Source organism: Populus alba, chromosome 6 (assembly GCF_005239225.2).
Source record: "Populus alba chromosome 6, ASM523922v2, whole genome shotgun sequence".
Taxonomy (NCBI): Eukaryota; Viridiplantae; Streptophyta; class Magnoliopsida; order Malpighiales; family Salicaceae; genus Populus; species Populus alba.
In genome coordinates, this window is record NC_133289.1 from 11,603,131 (window position 1) to 11,619,393 (window position 16,263).

The window sequence follows — 16,263 nt, forward strand, 5'->3', positions numbered from 1 at the left end:
TTTTTGATTTCATCCCTCAACATTCAATTTAGTTTTTTTTTATGTCAAATTAGATTCCTTAGTTTTTTTTTTTTTTATATTGTTGTTGTCTTACTTTGAGAAAAAAAAAAGAAAAAAAAAGAATTTAATTTTTTCTTTGGTTTCATACTTTAACATTAAACTGATTAAGAAATGATCTTTTTGGTTGAACTTGAGTTTGGGATTTCACGGGTTGCGAGTTTGGAAAATTAACTCAGGTTTAAAAGATTTATCTAAGGTTGCTTTTTTTTTTTTTTTTAAAGCTTATATTTTTTTCAGTTTAATTCTTCAACATTAAGCTCCATTATTTTTTATTTGGTTTTTATAGGATTCTTTATTAATTTTTAAAAATGACTTGAGTTATCTTCAAATCTTTTTTTATAGTTTCTCTTTGTTAAATTTAGCTTTTTTTAAAGAGATTTTTGTTTTTGAATTAAATATAAATATTTAATTCTCACCTTCATGATATTTTGTTTAGTTTGCTTTTCATTTCGTTCCTTTAATGGTGTATGCAGGTTTTTTTATGTCATGTGCAAACTTTTGTTATGATGTTAGAATCATTTCGGCTAGTTTTTTTTTTGTTGTAGGTTGGTGTCCACACAAACTAACAATGTATCTCCAACAAACTTTTTTTTTCTTTCTCCTTTCAATTGTTTTTTATTATTAATTATTGCTAAATGTTTTTTTGCTTATATATTATCAATGTATTTTGTAATCAAGTTATTAAATTATCTGAATTTATTGAGTGTCTTAGGTTTTTTAACTTATATAAAAATACCGGTATCACTTTAATATTTTTTTTTTTGTCGAGAAAAATTTAACTCCACCATAAATTGAGCAAACTAATCTAGTTTGAGCTACTTCGATATCAGCTGGATTATTATTATTATTATTTGCAACAACTCCCATGTAAGAAGATTACCAAATATATGGCGAAATTAATTCCCTCCCTTTACAAAATAAAAATAAAATAAAATGAGACCATCCAGGCAACCGGGACCCAGACAAGCCCAGATTTAAGTCAAGAGCAAGTTCTATAATCTATATTTATCCATTCAAAATCAAGACATGATCCATCGTTTTAACCATCTATGTGTTTTCCTCAAGTTTTTTACCCCAACAATAATGATTCATCATTACCATGACTGGAACAAGAGTCTAGTTGAATTACGAGATCATCTCCAAATCCAATACAAAATGAGAAAAAAAAAAAAAAGCAAATTACATTTAACACACTTGAAGGAATCTTTTCTTCCCGGGACGCATAAAAAGCAACACTACATGCAAGTGAAAAAAAAAAGTTGAGCATAAATTTGTAATGATGATTATATTATTATTCCTTTAGGAGCAGTGTAGAATACATCTTTTAGAACACGTTAACATGGGTATTTGCTTGTTGGTTCTTTAATATCCGAGAATCTTGTGGGCAAAAAGTCATACACACGCATTTATTTTTGTTTTTTTTTTTGATGATTTTGAAAAGTTATCCAATCAAATGTGAAACGAAATAAACGCACCCCTATTTATTTATTTCTTTTTAGACATTTTTCTTTTGTGAGTTTTGGTTTTTGACTTGATTTGGTTTAGGAACACAGTAGTTTATAAACTGACACTTTGGTTTATTGAAAAAAAGAAAGAAAATGGTGATTTTGTTTGAATTTTAATGAAAGCTTTGATTTCCTATTCTGATTTACTTATTGGGATTTATTATTTATTTTTATTTTTATTTTGTTGTTTCGGTACGTGAGGCAGTCAAAGAGAAGATTTTTATTAGAGAAAGGGGAAAAAAGATGTCCTTTCAGGTTTTCGGGAGAGATTATTTCTTTAAAATTACTATCTAGGGTTCCTTAACTTTACCCTCTCTTTGGTTTATGTTGTTTTCGATTCTCTTCCACTTCTGGGTTTTTTTAACTCTTCTAATTCCTCAATTTTGTTCATTTGGGTTGCTTGATTTCTTGTTTTTCTCATCTGAGTCGCTGAGTTTTCTTCAATTTGGAGTGTTTTTAGGTCCGGTCTTGAGCGCTTCCCACCAAAGTTTGAGGCTTTTGGTGACGTGTTAAGGTGGGATCCATAGATTTTTAGCAAAATTTAGGTTTTTGTTATTTGATTTGATTGTTCAGAAGTTCTCTAGGTTAAGGGAAGCATTGGTGTAATTGCTCTTGCTACTGGGGAAAGTGGTTTAGTTGTCAATTTTTTCAAACATACATTGAGGGATCTTGGCATGTATGCATGATGTTTCATGCTCAAGGTCCTTTAAGGAATCATTGTTCTCTCCTTGCTGTTCTTTGTGGTAAAAGTGGTGATAATAAGCAGAAGCAACCTCTCTCGGGTGATAAACCTAGATTTCCTTTTCCGGAACTTGCTTCAGCTGGGCGGCTGGAGGCATGTTTTTGAATTTTTTTGGCTATAAATTTGAATTTCTGGTTTTAATGGGTTTTCTGAGTTTTAGTTTAAATTGATGTTTGTTATCGTTTATGTTTGAGTGCAGGTTCAGGTACTGACTAATCCGAGTACTGATGAGTTCCAGCGTGTGCTTCATTCATTGGAGCCCAGTATCGTGTATTTTCAAGGTGAGCAGATTGAAGATAGTGAAGAAATTGGACCTTTAAGATGGGGAGATATTGACTTGTCCACCCCGGAATCCTTATGTGGACTATTTGGTTCCACATTGCCTCCCACGGTGAGTGATGGTCCTTAAGATTTAATAATACTCGTTGCTCCTTGTTTATCATTTCAGTGACATGGAACTCATTGTTTGTCTTAAATTCTTGTCAGATTATTCTTGTGCAGTTTGCAACGCTAATCATAGCATTTCACTGAATCTACCTTCAAATGTTTGTACAGGTTTATTTAGAGATCCCCAATGGTGAAAAGTTGGCAGAGGCACTTCACTCCAAGGTTATATTAATCCTTAATCGTTCTGTAATTTTTGAAGTTATTGATTTTATTTTTAGGTTGGGGAAAGAGGTATGAGGATTATGATTATTTGATGGAGTTACTGGTTAAGCTAATTATAAATGTTTAAAGAGATGGTGCATGCAAGTTGGAGACCTGTATATATATTTGCATGCTTTATTTAACTTCTTCTCATGAATCATTGTCGAACCGGTGTTTTCATGTGGCAGGGAGTTCCATATGTTATATATTGGAAAAGCATGTTTTCATGTTATGCTGGCTCTCACTTTCGTCAAGCATTGTTGTCTGTGGTTCAAAGGTATGATTTTCTACTTTTACATCAAGATTAACAATTTGCAGTAACCTTTTCTATCATGTGTGGTTCTATTAGTTCCATCTTAACCTCCTTGTTTTGATAACTCTATATAATATGCAGTCTAGAAGTTATTGTTCATGGATCCATGTTTTGAATCAATGACTAAATTTGTAACTGTGGAAGTATTTGTTTGGGTGCGGATTATTTTCCTGTGATGAGATTGTGGACAAGATGTTGAGCTTTACATATAGATAATTTGTTGGACTGAATTATTTTTCTTTGGCAGCGTAGCACTACATGCTCTTTTTTTTTTGTGAAATTAAATAAATAAATGAATTTCATATCCTCTGTTGTGCTCTCTTGTGCATTGCAGTTCTTGCAGCCATACATGTGATGCTTTCCAACTCGCTTATGCATCTTTTAAGCTCTACTGTGGACGGAACAACAATACCCTAGCTTCCAATGGTCAGAAAGTTGGTGGTAAACCTGGACCACAGTTACTTGGTGATCCGCCAAAGTTTGATATTACTCTGCCCGAGGCAGATGATCAGGGTGAAGAAAGCTCTTCTGGGGCTCTTCCTGCTATAAAAATATATGATGATGATGTGACCATGAGGTTTCTTATTTGTGGACTTTCATGCACGTTGGTATGTCTGACTGACATAATTCTGAATATATTTTTGATTGGTGCTTGGTTGAATATATTAATGGTAGCATTCAATGGGCATGGATTGATTACAATCTTTACTCTCTTCAGGATGCATGTTTGTTGGAATCATTGGAGGATGGGCTTAATGCTCTCTTGAACATCGAAGTGAGTTCATTGCCAGCTTTACCACTTATTTCTGGAGTTCCTCAACTCCTAATCATTAAGCATCCCTTGGGTAAATTTTGTGAAATCACGAAGATGGCAAGGATATTATCTTTGATATCACTACTTCCATTTTTATTTTGCTCTCCATAAGCTCACCTTTTAGTCCTCAGCTGAACAATCCTTGGCATTCATGGAATTTTCATATTTAAATATATGAGGTGCAATAGATCCAATACTTCTTCATTCAGTCCACACAGAATTGAAAAGTCAACATCACTAAATTAGAAGTGCTAAATGTTTAAGGCTTTAGCCAGTATGTTTATGTCTCCTGCACTAGGGATGAGATAAAAAAAATATTCTTGACAGAAGAGTGAAAGTATGTTGGTTGGGTATCCATTATATTGTTGAGTAAGAAATTGTAACAAGGTTTTTTGTAATTTATGTTCCAGCAATTGTCATAATGAAAATATGCTTTTATGCGTTCTAACTATAGTTGCTGTGTTTGGTAATGTGTTTGCATTTCGTTTGAAAGTGCCTCTTAAAGTATGTTTGGTCTGAAAAAGCATCAAATTTGATGCCTTTTCAGTTGCTTTTGAATGGTTTCAATATGCCGATGTCAAAAACACTAACAAGTACCTATTTAAGTATCAAATTAATGCCTTTCCAGTCTAAACACGCTTTTGCAGAAGCACCTGCATCGCATTACCAAACGCTTGCTTAAATGCTATCACAACTTCACGTTTCTTCATATGAATTCTATCATCTTTTTTTTTATTCAGCAGGTCGTTATTTATTTATTATTTTGCAATGGTTTGCATGCAGATTCGTGGGAGTAAACTTCATAACCGGACAAGGTACTGAATGAATCTGAGCCCCTTTTCTTGCTACCTGCTCCTTTATTTATAGTGCTGCAGACACATATTGTTTATGTACATACATAAATGTGTGGACGTGCACATGCACATGCACACAGTTTAAAGCTTAGTGCAACTTTAGTTTTGACTTCTTCGAAATAGTTATTATGATCGTCATAATTAAATGCCTTTTGGTCTCACTGCATTCTGTTTTTATTAGCTCACAAATCTCACCATTATTTGCAGTGCTCCTCCACCTCCTCTTCAGGCAGGGACATTTTCTCGCGGTGTGGTGACAATGCGATGTGATTTATCAACCTGCAGTTCTGCTCACATATCACTTTTAGTGTCTGGCAGTGCACAAACTTGTTTTAATGATCAGGCAAGGATAAAATTTCTCTGCAAGGGTTGATTTTGTGCTTGCTTGCTTGTCACTTTTATCTTACATGCATCTGACAATTTCTGGTCCTTTCGTTTTGGTTTTTTTTTTTTTTTTTGGGGGGGGGTGTTGTCTCAGCTTTTGGAGAATCATATTAAAAACGAGCTTATTGAGAACAGTCAGCTAGTCCATGCATTGACTAGCTTTGAGGAAAGCAAATCATCTTCATCTGAGCCACGAAAGTCTGCTTCCATAGCCTGTGGGGCAAGTGTTTTTGAAGTTTCCATGAAGGTTCCTACATGGGCATCACAGGTAATGTTGTCTCACATCCCTCCTATTTATTTATATCCTCTAAAAAAAAAAAAAAAGTATTCAAATTTATTTTGTAGATATTTCAATTGATGGATGGGGGGAAGAAGTTGCATTAATTCATGGATGAGTGTTTGTAAGATAACTGATTATATATGTGTATGTATGTGTTATCTCCTCTTTCTTCTCTAGTAGCTGTTTAGAGTAAAGATTAGAAATAAAGTTGTCACATAGTTTTGTAACAATAAGCTGTTGGTTAGAGTAACTAATGTAAATTTAAATGAAAGTCTAATGATTATAATTTGTTATACAAATTTTTGTAGAAGTCTTTTTCTTAGATACACTTGATAAATATGGAATTATTATCCCACGCCCATTCTATATTTTCTTCTTGGTTGATAATAGTAGGCCCAAATCAACCAATGTGAGTTCTCATAGCCATGTCTTGTGGAATGCCATCACAGGTTTTGCGGCAGCTGGCCCCAGATGTATCCTACCGCAGCTTAGTAATGCTAGGAATTGCCAGCATTCAAGGACTATCAGTTGCTTCTTTTGAAAAAGATGATGCTGATCGCCTCCTTTTCTTCTGTTCAGAGCAGGACAAAGAGTCCCATCCTCTCAACTCTTTTCTCACTAGGCCTCCTACCTGGTTGATTCCTCCTGCACCTTATCGAAAAAGATCCGAGCCAACCCGAGAAACTAAACCCTTAACTTCTGGTCGTGGAGGTGAAAATGGAGGAAATGTTAAACACAAGTTTCATGTTGCTGCAATGAGACCAATTCCCCACACTCATCGTCATAAAACGCTACCATTTTCTGGATTTTTTGATGCTGAAAGATATGATGGAGAACAAGCAAAGCCTAGCTTGCCACCTCCGCCACCAAAGCATAGTGTTGTCGGACCTGCTCCTGTCACACATCGAAAATCATTGTCAAGCTCTTATCAGGCGCAGCAGATTATTTCTCTAAATCCACTGCCTTTGAAGAAACATGGTTGTGGTAGATCTCCAATACAAGTTTGCTCTGAGGTAGAATTCAGTTTTTTAATTCATGAATTGTGCTCTTTCTTTTCATGTACAATGCTTCTATGCATTTATATTGTTAGGAATGGTTAAATTTTTATTTTCAGTTGTGGGTTGAGGGTTACTTATCTAGTCCTATGTTTCTTGAGTTTTATAATTTAGCCATCTATGAAAGTTTTGATGTGTAATAAGTTTGAGGTTATTTGTTTCTGAGTTTTATGCCTGGACATGTATGAGTCCTGGGGATTTCAATGGGTGGTTAGTTCAACTACGGTCTTACCCTGTTTTGTAATTTCTCTACTTTTCTTTTTCTTCCTTTTTCAAAAAATAAAAAATAAAAATAAAAATACTTCTATGATGTTTGGTGACTATGGGATTTGAGGTCTTGTTTGAAGTATATGATTACTTAGCTAGGTTTTTTAGATTCAACATTTGGGTATATGGAACCAAACAGGCACCTGACCATCATTCTGTGCTATTACATTTACACCATAGCCATTCTGATAATCTCATGCAATCATGTAATATGACCACAATTGATGCTAACGCGTTTATCCCCTTGGATCGAAGAGTTGGATATTGTATAACCCTGTTATATTAAATGGTTTGTATACAAATTTTTGATATTATCAGGGTTTTGTTTTTTTAATATTTGTCCCCAATGGTTTATTTTCTGGCAGGAGGAATTCTTGAGGGATGTAATGCAGTTTTTGATTCTTCGTGGTCATTCTCGTCTTGTTCCTCAAGGTGGACTGGCAGAGTTTCCTGATGCCATTCTCAATGCAAAACGCCTTGACCTTTTTAACTTGTATAGAGAGGTGAGTTTTTTTAATATTCTTAGTGTGATTCAAATCTTCAAAGGTCTTAGCACTGAAAACTGAGAAATATTGGGTACTCAGGTGGTTTCAAGAGGAGGTTTTCATGTTGGGAATGGCATCAACTGGAAAGGACAAGTATTCTCAAAGATGCGCAATCATACTTTGACTAATAGAATGACTGTAAGTTATGAACCTCTAATTCTTCTTATTTTTGTTTGTGGTTTTTGAGATGTCCTATGGTGGTTGAGAGCTTTACAGTTGGTCACAATATTGGAGAGCTGGACCTGAATTGCATATACCGACTATGCTAACTTTCTTACAGCCAAGGAGTGCAGAATCACATTCTTTTCCTGTTGAAATTTGGAACCTTTGGGATTCATAAAATGTGATCCATCTCAAATATATGGTGCCTTTTGCTGTTATTTGCAGTAGATTTTAACATAATTTAACTGCTCATTCTATGTTTTCTGTCTGATGTTTCAAGTTTTTGTTACATTTTCTTGCTCTTTTGGCTAAACGTCTTGATTTTGATCTGGCAACATGCTTTGTTGCTTCCCCCAGCCTTCTTACCACTGTCTTATAATTTATTTTCCTTAATAACTAAAATAACTTAAAATAGTACCAAACAATCAGTATTAGTGAGTTCGACTGGTATGGTTCTTTTCTCAATTCTTAAATAAAAGTATTTCATTCACAATAAATAAATAAAAGTGTTTCTAATCTCATCTATTGACCCACATTTTCCGCACTGCAGGTTTTTTATTCAGCCCTGTTTTAAAATTTTCTGGATATTCTTGTCTGATATATTCGTATTAGCTCCCTTTTCATTATCATCTACTTTTCCATCGGCTGTAAAAGTTTGCCTTGATCAATTTTTTTTCCCTAGACTTGTGCTCTAATAAATTGAAATCATCGTAAGGAATGATTTCATCATAACTGGTATGCTAGTTAGAATAGTAATTTGAGTTAGATGACTAGCGGGTAAACAAACTGAGTTTATGAAATGGAGGGTCAACAATGCTGTGCCACGCAGACCACATTATTTTTGGTACCTCCTGAGTCAGCTTTTATTATAAAATCTCTTCATGTTTATAATTTTTAGGAGTAAAAATAACATATACATGCTTCACATCGTATTATTTTGTGGATGGCCAAATCAGAATGTCTATAATACTGATGGGAGTGGGCTTTTGCCACATAATTTCTAGCAAATAATAGACTTCAGCTGAAAGTTTCTCTGGTGGATCCATAAATTTATTCTGTGCATGGCGATTTCTTCTTGCTTTCCACGGATCATGACCTGCTTAAGATATTGAACTGCTTATTGTGTGTACAAGTTTGGAGTAACTCACTGTTTTTGCTCCACGCATATTAGGGTGTTGGCAATACACTAAAAAGGCACTATGAAACTTACCTTTTGGAATATGAATTGGCCCATGACGATGTAGACGGAGAATGCTGCCTGTTGTGTCACAGGTCTCTCTCTCTCTCTCTCTCTCCCCGCCTCTCCTTCTCCTTCTCCCTTTTTGTTTGTGCGCAAATGCGCAATAGAAAATACACTGTACTGACACTTGGGTTTTCATATTTACAGTAGCGCAGCTGGTGATTGGGTTAACTGTGGAATATGTGGGGAGTGGGCTCACTTTGGCTGTGACAGGAGGCAGGGACTTGGTGCCTTTAAGGTGTGCTTTTGATCAAGCTTCTTTAATGATTAGACATCTCTAAAGATAAACACTTGTTTCAAATCCTTTACTTCTAGCAGATAAAAAATGGTTGCTTGAAACTAAGGCTATGATTGATCTTTTCTTCTAGTTAGTACTTTTAAGTTACTATTGGTCCATTGTGACTTAGGTTGTGCTGAACTTAGTCTTGTTGTAGAGTGCAAGGGATAACTAACGTTATGTATGGATATATCTTTACCTGTTGAGCATAGGTCATCAGATAAAAAACCCAGTTTTCTTCCTTTAGATTGGTCAAATGGTTGTGAGGATTTGCTACTTCTGACTTCGATCTCTTGTTACGTTGTGAACTCTCTTTTTTGTCTGCATGAACTGCAAATTGTCAAGGCATGAGTGGGATCTTATTCGTTGCTTGAATTTTTTCTGGTGAATGACAGGACTATGCTAAAACAGACGGGCTGGAGTATATTTGCCCCCACTGCAGCATTGCAAATTTCAAGAAAAAATCACAGAAAACTACAAACGGATATTAGCAAGCTGGTCTCAAGTGGTCCATTTCCTTTCTTCCCCAACATAAATGCATAAGATAAAGAGTAGTAGGAATGTAATTATTGTATCGTATCTCGCTCTATATAGATTAAGCAATTAAGAAGCCCCCCCCGCCCGTCACGTGCTGTGGAAAGCCAATTTCGATAGAGTAATTGTAGAATATACTATATTTCCTGAAATCTAATTTAATCAGGTAGTTTTGTCAAGTATTTAACAGAATGTACGAAACTAGGTGAGATAGAGATCTTCTCTTTGGGTCGTTCTTTCCCAGCAATGGTTTAATCCTCTTTATGCAATTCATTTGTGATTGTGTTCCCCCAGCTATCAACCTGCGGAGTCTTGAGTGCTCGGCATGTTTTGGAATTCTGATCAACGCTTGAATGATGGATCAGCAGACAGCTAGAATAGCTGTTTGGTCTCTTAGACCTTTCTTGGGCACGGGGCTTTGATATTGTAGTGAATGTTCTTGTTTTTATTTTTAGCTGCTGCTCATTCAATGACTAGCTTGATTAGGTCTCCAATCACTAGTGTGATCCGAGTAATTAACCAGCTACATCCCCTGCTAATTGGATTTCGTAGAATCTTCTTCTTTCTGGTCAAGCCATGCAAGTTCAGGGACCGAAGAAACTCATGATAAGCTGATTCTCGAGTCTTGACAGGTCTGGTGGGGGATGTAGTCGCTTCTGTATTCTAGACATGGCACCTGCACATAGAATATTTGAATTACGCATGGATGGTAACTCTCAGAATCACTCTTCAGATCTTAACCTGGTCCATATATATGGTCAGCAAGTTGAAACAAATTACTTGATCAAAGCAAATCTGCATGTTCTATATATTCCCGACGGATAAAAACAGAATCGGCCTTTATGCATGCTTGTATATGTACATTCTCATAAAAACGTCCAGTCGATCTTAAAACAAGAAAAGACGATGAAAGAAAGACGAGTTCTAAAAGTTTTGAAGTTTAAGTAGCTCTAGATTCCAAGATTATCTGCCTCAGCTTGAAAAATGAAACCCCATCTAAAATAATGAAATTACATCTTTAGTTTCCGTGCTCTAGAAATGCATCAAGTGTTCTTCAGCACTTCTTGCTTGACAACCTCATTGCAGCCATTGACAATCATGCCTTGGCTGCTAAGTGTACCGGTTGCAATATTGTTATCATTGGACATTGGATGGGTGTCAATGCCAGTTAAGCTGCTGCTGCTGCTGCTAACAAGACCATTGGTGTAGCCATTGTTCTTCCTCTCCTCAGAAGTTGTACCTGATAACGATGCCTTAACACTGGATATGGCAGCAGCAAGAGCAATGGGCATGAGGCAGAGACCTTTGCTTTGAAGATATTGCATGGCCATGGTCACATCGGATTCCAGTAGCTTAAGTACTTCTTGCTCAAAGGCAATTTGATCAGCAGATGGAGAAAAATCAATTCCTAGACCAGCTGATGGCGAGAGCGACAAACTATTATGACCCTGAAGAAGACAAACGACAAACTGTCAGAATCCTTATAAAATAATGCATCTCAACATGCTCCCTAAAATGATCAAATTCATCCTCATTATAGAAGGTATTATTGTTCAAATATTGAGGTGTCAGATATGATATCCCTTGTTACAATCCTTTTTCCCCCTTGGTGATAAACACAGATTACTAAAGAAGATTCAATGAACTGATAACCTATCATAATCCTATGATTACACAATGCAGGGCCAGAACATATTCAATGATGTTGTTAATAACACCGGTCAATACCCTCGAGTAGAAACCTACTAGAGAATCATGTAAAAGAGATACTTTAAGGATCATAATCTTAGATGTCTTCCTCACATTCTGTCTCCATCCATTCTAGCGACTTCAACCTGGTAACAATTTGGTGGTTCGATGATTTTTTCAGCTAGGCTGACTATTTTCATGCTCATGTCCATGGACACAGGGACACCAATAGCTAATTTCAAAATCATAAATAGAAGAGAACAGGTGAGTTGCATGTTTATCATAAAAGTCGAAGGGCATAGAACCTCAGGTTGACCATCTGTGAGGAGAGGAATGACTGCTCCAGCTGCCCCTAACCTGCTCATGCTTAGCACCTGGATATTCATGCAACAATGTGAGAAATAGCACTTCAATCAGTAATTGGAATAATGGCTATCCAGAGTTTCTCACTTCCTCTAATTTCATGACAACTGTTGACCAATACAAAGAAAATGGAAATTACTGACCAATACAACAAAAAATGAAGCAACTTGATACGGTGAAACAAGTAATATTTGAAAACAGAAAATCAAATTCAAACAAGTCTGATTAGAAGAGTTTCTACAGGATATTTGCAACAACTAGACATTATCATACCTTGACTTGGAGCTGAAGAAATTTGACATACTCTATGATCTCATCAAGCATAGATGCCTTGTCAACCTACAAATCATAAATGAATTCAGTCCATTGTTAGAGCTGGCCTGGAATTCACTAATGCACAATTAGCTGGTATGAAAGTTATGTGTGTTTGTGGGTGTGGGACTAGAAAATAATGTAAAGATGAAGTCCAGGTCAGTTACTTTCGCCTTCACATCTCCATTAATGACAGGCAGAACTATTAAAAAATACAAATTTCTTGTGAAAAAAACCACTTTAGTTCCTTGGAAAAACATGTCATATTGTCTCAACTAAGAAAAGGTTCCATGGTCAGGATGTTAAATCTGATGTCAAGTATTAATAACAAGTGCAAGCACAACTGTGATCCTAGGGGTGCTAGTTGCAGGCACAATTGACTCTACATCATACTCCCATTTCCTTCTTTCAGGCAGAATTAATTAGAAAACCATCAACTATAACTGTGCTAACAGAGGTGCTTCATTTACCAGTACCAGACTGATTTGAAGCTGACTCATCAGAACAGGCAACTATCTATGGTTTCAATTCGAGAACATGATGTTAATTGAGCTTGTTAGAGCTGCATTTACTGACTGCATCTATAAAATTCTTTTTTCCAACTTTATCTTTTTATGCTTACAGATATATACTGGAATCATAAACATCTATCCATATAATTTGTTGCTAAAAGCACCTGGTTATGTACTAATTAAAAAACTAACACAAATCATTGGTCACAGTATATTAAATGACAATAGCAGAACCAAAAGAAGCTGACCTTATTGGAATTAGGTACAAGTTCTTGCAGATTCTTCATCCTTTCAGCAATTTTTTCTCTTCGAAGCTGCAGTTAGACATTTTAGAAAAACTAATGAATAATTATGTTCACAAAACTTCCTGAAAAAATCAAAATCTTTTAGCACCATCAACTTGAAAGTCTACTCATGAAGAAATTTAGCTTGCAATAGTTATATGATAATTATAACTAACCCTTTCAGCTATACTATGTGGGTCAGTGGCATGGCCACGTCGTGCTCTGACACGAGGTTTTCCAGTTCCATTGCAGCCTTCTGCTGGAGCAGCTGATGTAGTCTGCAATTCAAAATCCAGGTGGTTTGTATACATAACACTCAATATACTTCAGTCATTTCTGGCAGTTGATGAGAGCTCTCTGACCAATCATATAAATTGAGAAGTGCAAAAATCTTGAATAAACACGAAAAAAATCTGAAACTATGGCAAGAACCTGAGGCATAGATGATAATTGATTCAATGACATGTTTACATTGGGCTCAGCTATGCCAGATGAGAAAGGACAACTTTGCAAATCTTCTTTCCCCTACAATTACGAGTAAGAACAATCAATCAAAAGGACCTTTTGACTTTTACAGAACAATTAACTAGTAAATCCCCCCTAAACTCGAAGAATCAATTTAAATGAGGTTGCAACTAGACAAGGAGAGTCCACCATCTTTTGCAGCCAATTTTTTACAATTCTATAATCTGAAATGTAATCAGCAATGATCAAGATAGTTATACCTCTGTGGTAGGTGATGCAGATAACTTATCAAGTCGGAGAATTTCATCCATGCCTACGTATCCCTTCCCCATAATATGCATATCATCATCCAAGTTTCCTCCTCGAAGACCAGATCCCTCTATTCTGTCTTGTCCCATCAAAGGAGGGAGAGAAGAAACACCCTCATAAGATTGTGAAGGCCACAATTGTGGGATGGATGATAAGTTTTGCAGATTTTTTAAGGATCTCAGGTACTCAGATTGTTCCCTTCCAGTGCATCCAGCATTGCTTGCCTCAGAAAAAGAGATATACGATGTCAAATCACCAACTATTGAAAGCTGATTTGGATAGTTCAGAGAACTCAGGGTAGGAAGAATTCCATTGCATTGCAAGCCTGTATTTCCAAATTTTAAGTTTCCACGTGACATTCCATCAGGGGAGGGGTTTCCATTGCAATTCTGGCAATCATTTTGCAATCGTGCTTGTTCAGAAATTAAGACCTTATCAACAGCATAATCTGACTCACTGCCAAGAACTACGGATGAAGTGTCTTGAGTGGCCAAGGACTCCACACTTTGATTTGAACTAATCATGCTTACAGGTGAATTTTTTTTGTCATCTTGATATAATTCAAGAGAAGTAGGGAGGAAGGCATTTGGTTGATTTGGTTCACTACAGACCCAAGATGAACTTTCCTTTACATCTCCATCCACTAATGACGAGGAAGAGATCAAATGATTGAGATACTCATCCATCATCAATTGCTACACAGTGATTAGTATATTTTGACAGCATGCACATGTGGCAGATGCTAGGCAGGTTTATGTATCAGTTCCTGTGAATATAAGAACTCTTGTTAGATTCTTACATTGGTGACGAGTATGCACAAGAAACAACTATTGCATGGACAGACATATCATATAGGCAGTTAGTTTCAATGTGACATGCAAATGCAGACAAGCATGCATTACATGTAAAATACTGTGCCCTTTGTGGCATAGAAAAAGAAGTCAGAACATTGTCAAGCAGCAGGTACAAATGCAGGTTCAAAACCCAGGGCATGTCCATTTCCTTGAAGAAGCTATTAATGGTTATGAAATTCTAGTTAGATTAAAAATAAAAAGTGAATTCCCATTTTTTTAATGAAGGGTTATCAGCTTATCCAATTGGCAAACAATGTCTCGGCCATACTGCACCTAAACCAGAACACTACGTTGACCACCCTGCTATCTGGCCTACAAAGATCTAGAAGTGGCAACCAGAAAGGAACCAGGAGCTTGCTCACAGCTTGAAACTGGGCAATGCAATTGAAGTGCCCGTGCTAAGGTGTACAGAGAAGACACAACGTCCAGAACAAGAAATTGATGGAAGGATGTAGGTAATAGACATGTGAATAATAACTATTAGGCGAAACAATTTCTAGAGCAATGGAGCGTTACGTAAGCTTAATACAGCATGGTTTTGCAGTAATTGTAACATAACAACAATTTATAGAGCAATGAAAATGCTTCAAACTGCTAAGAAATAGTATGCGCCTGAATAATGAAATAGATCATTCAAATAACAACGAGTTTCATCCTTTAAGTGTTCTACCAACTACAATCAGGTATCTAGAAAAGAAAGCTAATAAACTCGACTTGTTTCAAAAGTTGAGGAATCACAGTTGATATTTACGAGATCGAGCATTATAAATACAAACTAGAAAGAAGAGAAAAATCTTGAAATAATTGGTCCGGAACATACTCGAGCAACTCACAAACAAGATTGAACCACTCTATTTTGAACTGCAAATTCTAATTGTGCTTTGACAAGTAGTACATTTCAAGATCATTAAGAAGGTAAGATTTCTAAAGAATCAACAAAAATAAATCCACTTTGACAAGTAGTGCATTCCATCCTTGAAATTACATAGAAGTAATAATTTATCATCGTATTTTGTTTCAGCTAAATTCTTCAAAACTAGATCCTTTTTCCCCTAAACCAAAAGGCAAAACTCAGATCAATTACCCCGCAAAAGAATTTCAATAGAAAGCATCAAATCACCGTAATCCATTCCAGCTTAGCCACAATTAAATATATAAAATAAAATCCAAAACATGATTGACCTTTTGTATAAATCATCACAGAGCTCCAAATCAGCTAGATTATTCTTCAACAGACCAATAAAAAAAAAAAAACATTTCCATGGACCCAGTTCATGCAAAAAGAAACCCATGATTAATCAAACCTCAAAAAGTACGTCTACTAAAAATACTTTATATCACACTCGTAAGTAACCATGATCAACATGCTTGCACAAAATCAACTGCCACATTGAAGTTACAAAATCAAACAAATTTAGAAAGAAAGAGATGCTTTAAAAAACTTACAAGGAAAATCCACCAGTAATGTTTTAGTGTGTCTTTCTCTCACCATCAGCATCCACAGAGAAAGAGAGAGAAATTAGAGAGCTTAGAACAACAAAAGTAGTTTAGCTTTTGACACAGAAACCGCTCTTTTTTTCTTTTCCTTTGGAAAAAAAAAACAAACAGGGTCCATGTCAATCTCATTATTTTATTATTTTCCTTAGGATGTTTTCAACGTGGCTGTCTCTCACTTCGACAGGTCAGCTAATTCTGTTTCTTGTAGGATCCACGTATGTTTTTGTTCCTTTTTTTAACTTATTTTTTTTTGGATGGGTTAAGTTGTTTTTTAAAGTATTTTTTATTTAAAAATATA

The 16,263-nt window shown here is 35.8% G+C and overlaps 2 protein-coding genes across 2 annotated transcripts; one reads left to right on the plus strand and one right to left on the minus strand.

Annotated features, from left to right (window-relative positions):
- The first annotated feature begins 1,092 nt into the window (after positions 1-1,092).
- On the plus strand, positions 1,093-9,953 carry LOC118048517 (AT-rich interactive domain-containing protein 4). The gene is made up of 15 exons (XM_035058235.2): positions 1,093-2,400; positions 2,507-2,698; positions 2,863-2,916; positions 3,144-3,232; positions 3,603-3,876; positions 3,987-4,043; positions 4,866-4,897; positions 5,144-5,279; positions 5,415-5,588; positions 6,050-6,613; positions 7,288-7,425; positions 7,507-7,605; positions 8,801-8,901; positions 9,017-9,107; positions 9,542-9,953. Exons 1-15 carry the CDS (start codon positions 2,248-2,250, stop codon positions 9,635-9,637), a joined length of 2,250 nt encoding a protein of 749 aa, XP_034914126.1. The 5' UTR covers positions 1,093-2,247; the 3' UTR covers positions 9,638-9,953.
- Positions 9,954-10,460: 507 nt separating this feature from the next.
- On the minus strand, positions 10,461-16,058 carry LOC118048518 (uncharacterized). Its single transcript, XM_035058236.2, has 8 exons — positions 15,915-16,058; positions 13,566-14,380; positions 13,273-13,365; positions 13,017-13,118; positions 12,805-12,870; positions 12,006-12,071; positions 11,675-11,743; positions 10,461-11,128 (listed from the first exon to the last, which is right to left on the minus strand). Exons 2-8 carry the CDS (start codon positions 14,301-14,303, stop codon positions 10,724-10,726), a joined length of 1,539 nt encoding a protein of 512 aa, XP_034914127.1. The 5' UTR covers positions 14,304-14,380; positions 15,915-16,058; the 3' UTR covers positions 10,461-10,723.
- Between the last annotated feature and the right edge of the window lie 205 nt (positions 16,059-16,263).

Coding starts and splice junctions, on each gene's coding strand:
- LOC118048517 (XM_035058235.2), top strand. CDS start 2,248: ATGATGTTTCATGCTCAAGGTCCTTTAAGGAATCATTGTTCTCTCCTT. Junction 2,699..2,862: donor GTTCCACATTGCCTCCCACG/GTGAGTGATGGT, acceptor ATGTTTGTACAG/GTTTATTTAGAGATCCCCAA. Junction 7,606..8,800: donor CTTTGACTAATAGAATGACT/GTAAGTTATGAA, acceptor CACGCATATTAG/GGTGTTGGCAATACACTAAA.
- LOC118048518 (XM_035058236.2), bottom strand. CDS start 14,303: ATGATGGATGAGTATCTCAATCATTTGATCTCTTCCTCGTCATTAGTG. Junction 13,119..13,272: donor AATTATCATCTATGCCTCAG/GTTCTTGCCATA, acceptor TTTGAATTGCAG/ACTACATCAGCTGCTCCAGC. Junction 11,744..12,005: donor TTCTTCAGCTCCAAGTCAAG/GTATGATAATGT, acceptor ATGAATATCCAG/GTGCTAAGCATGAGCAGGTT.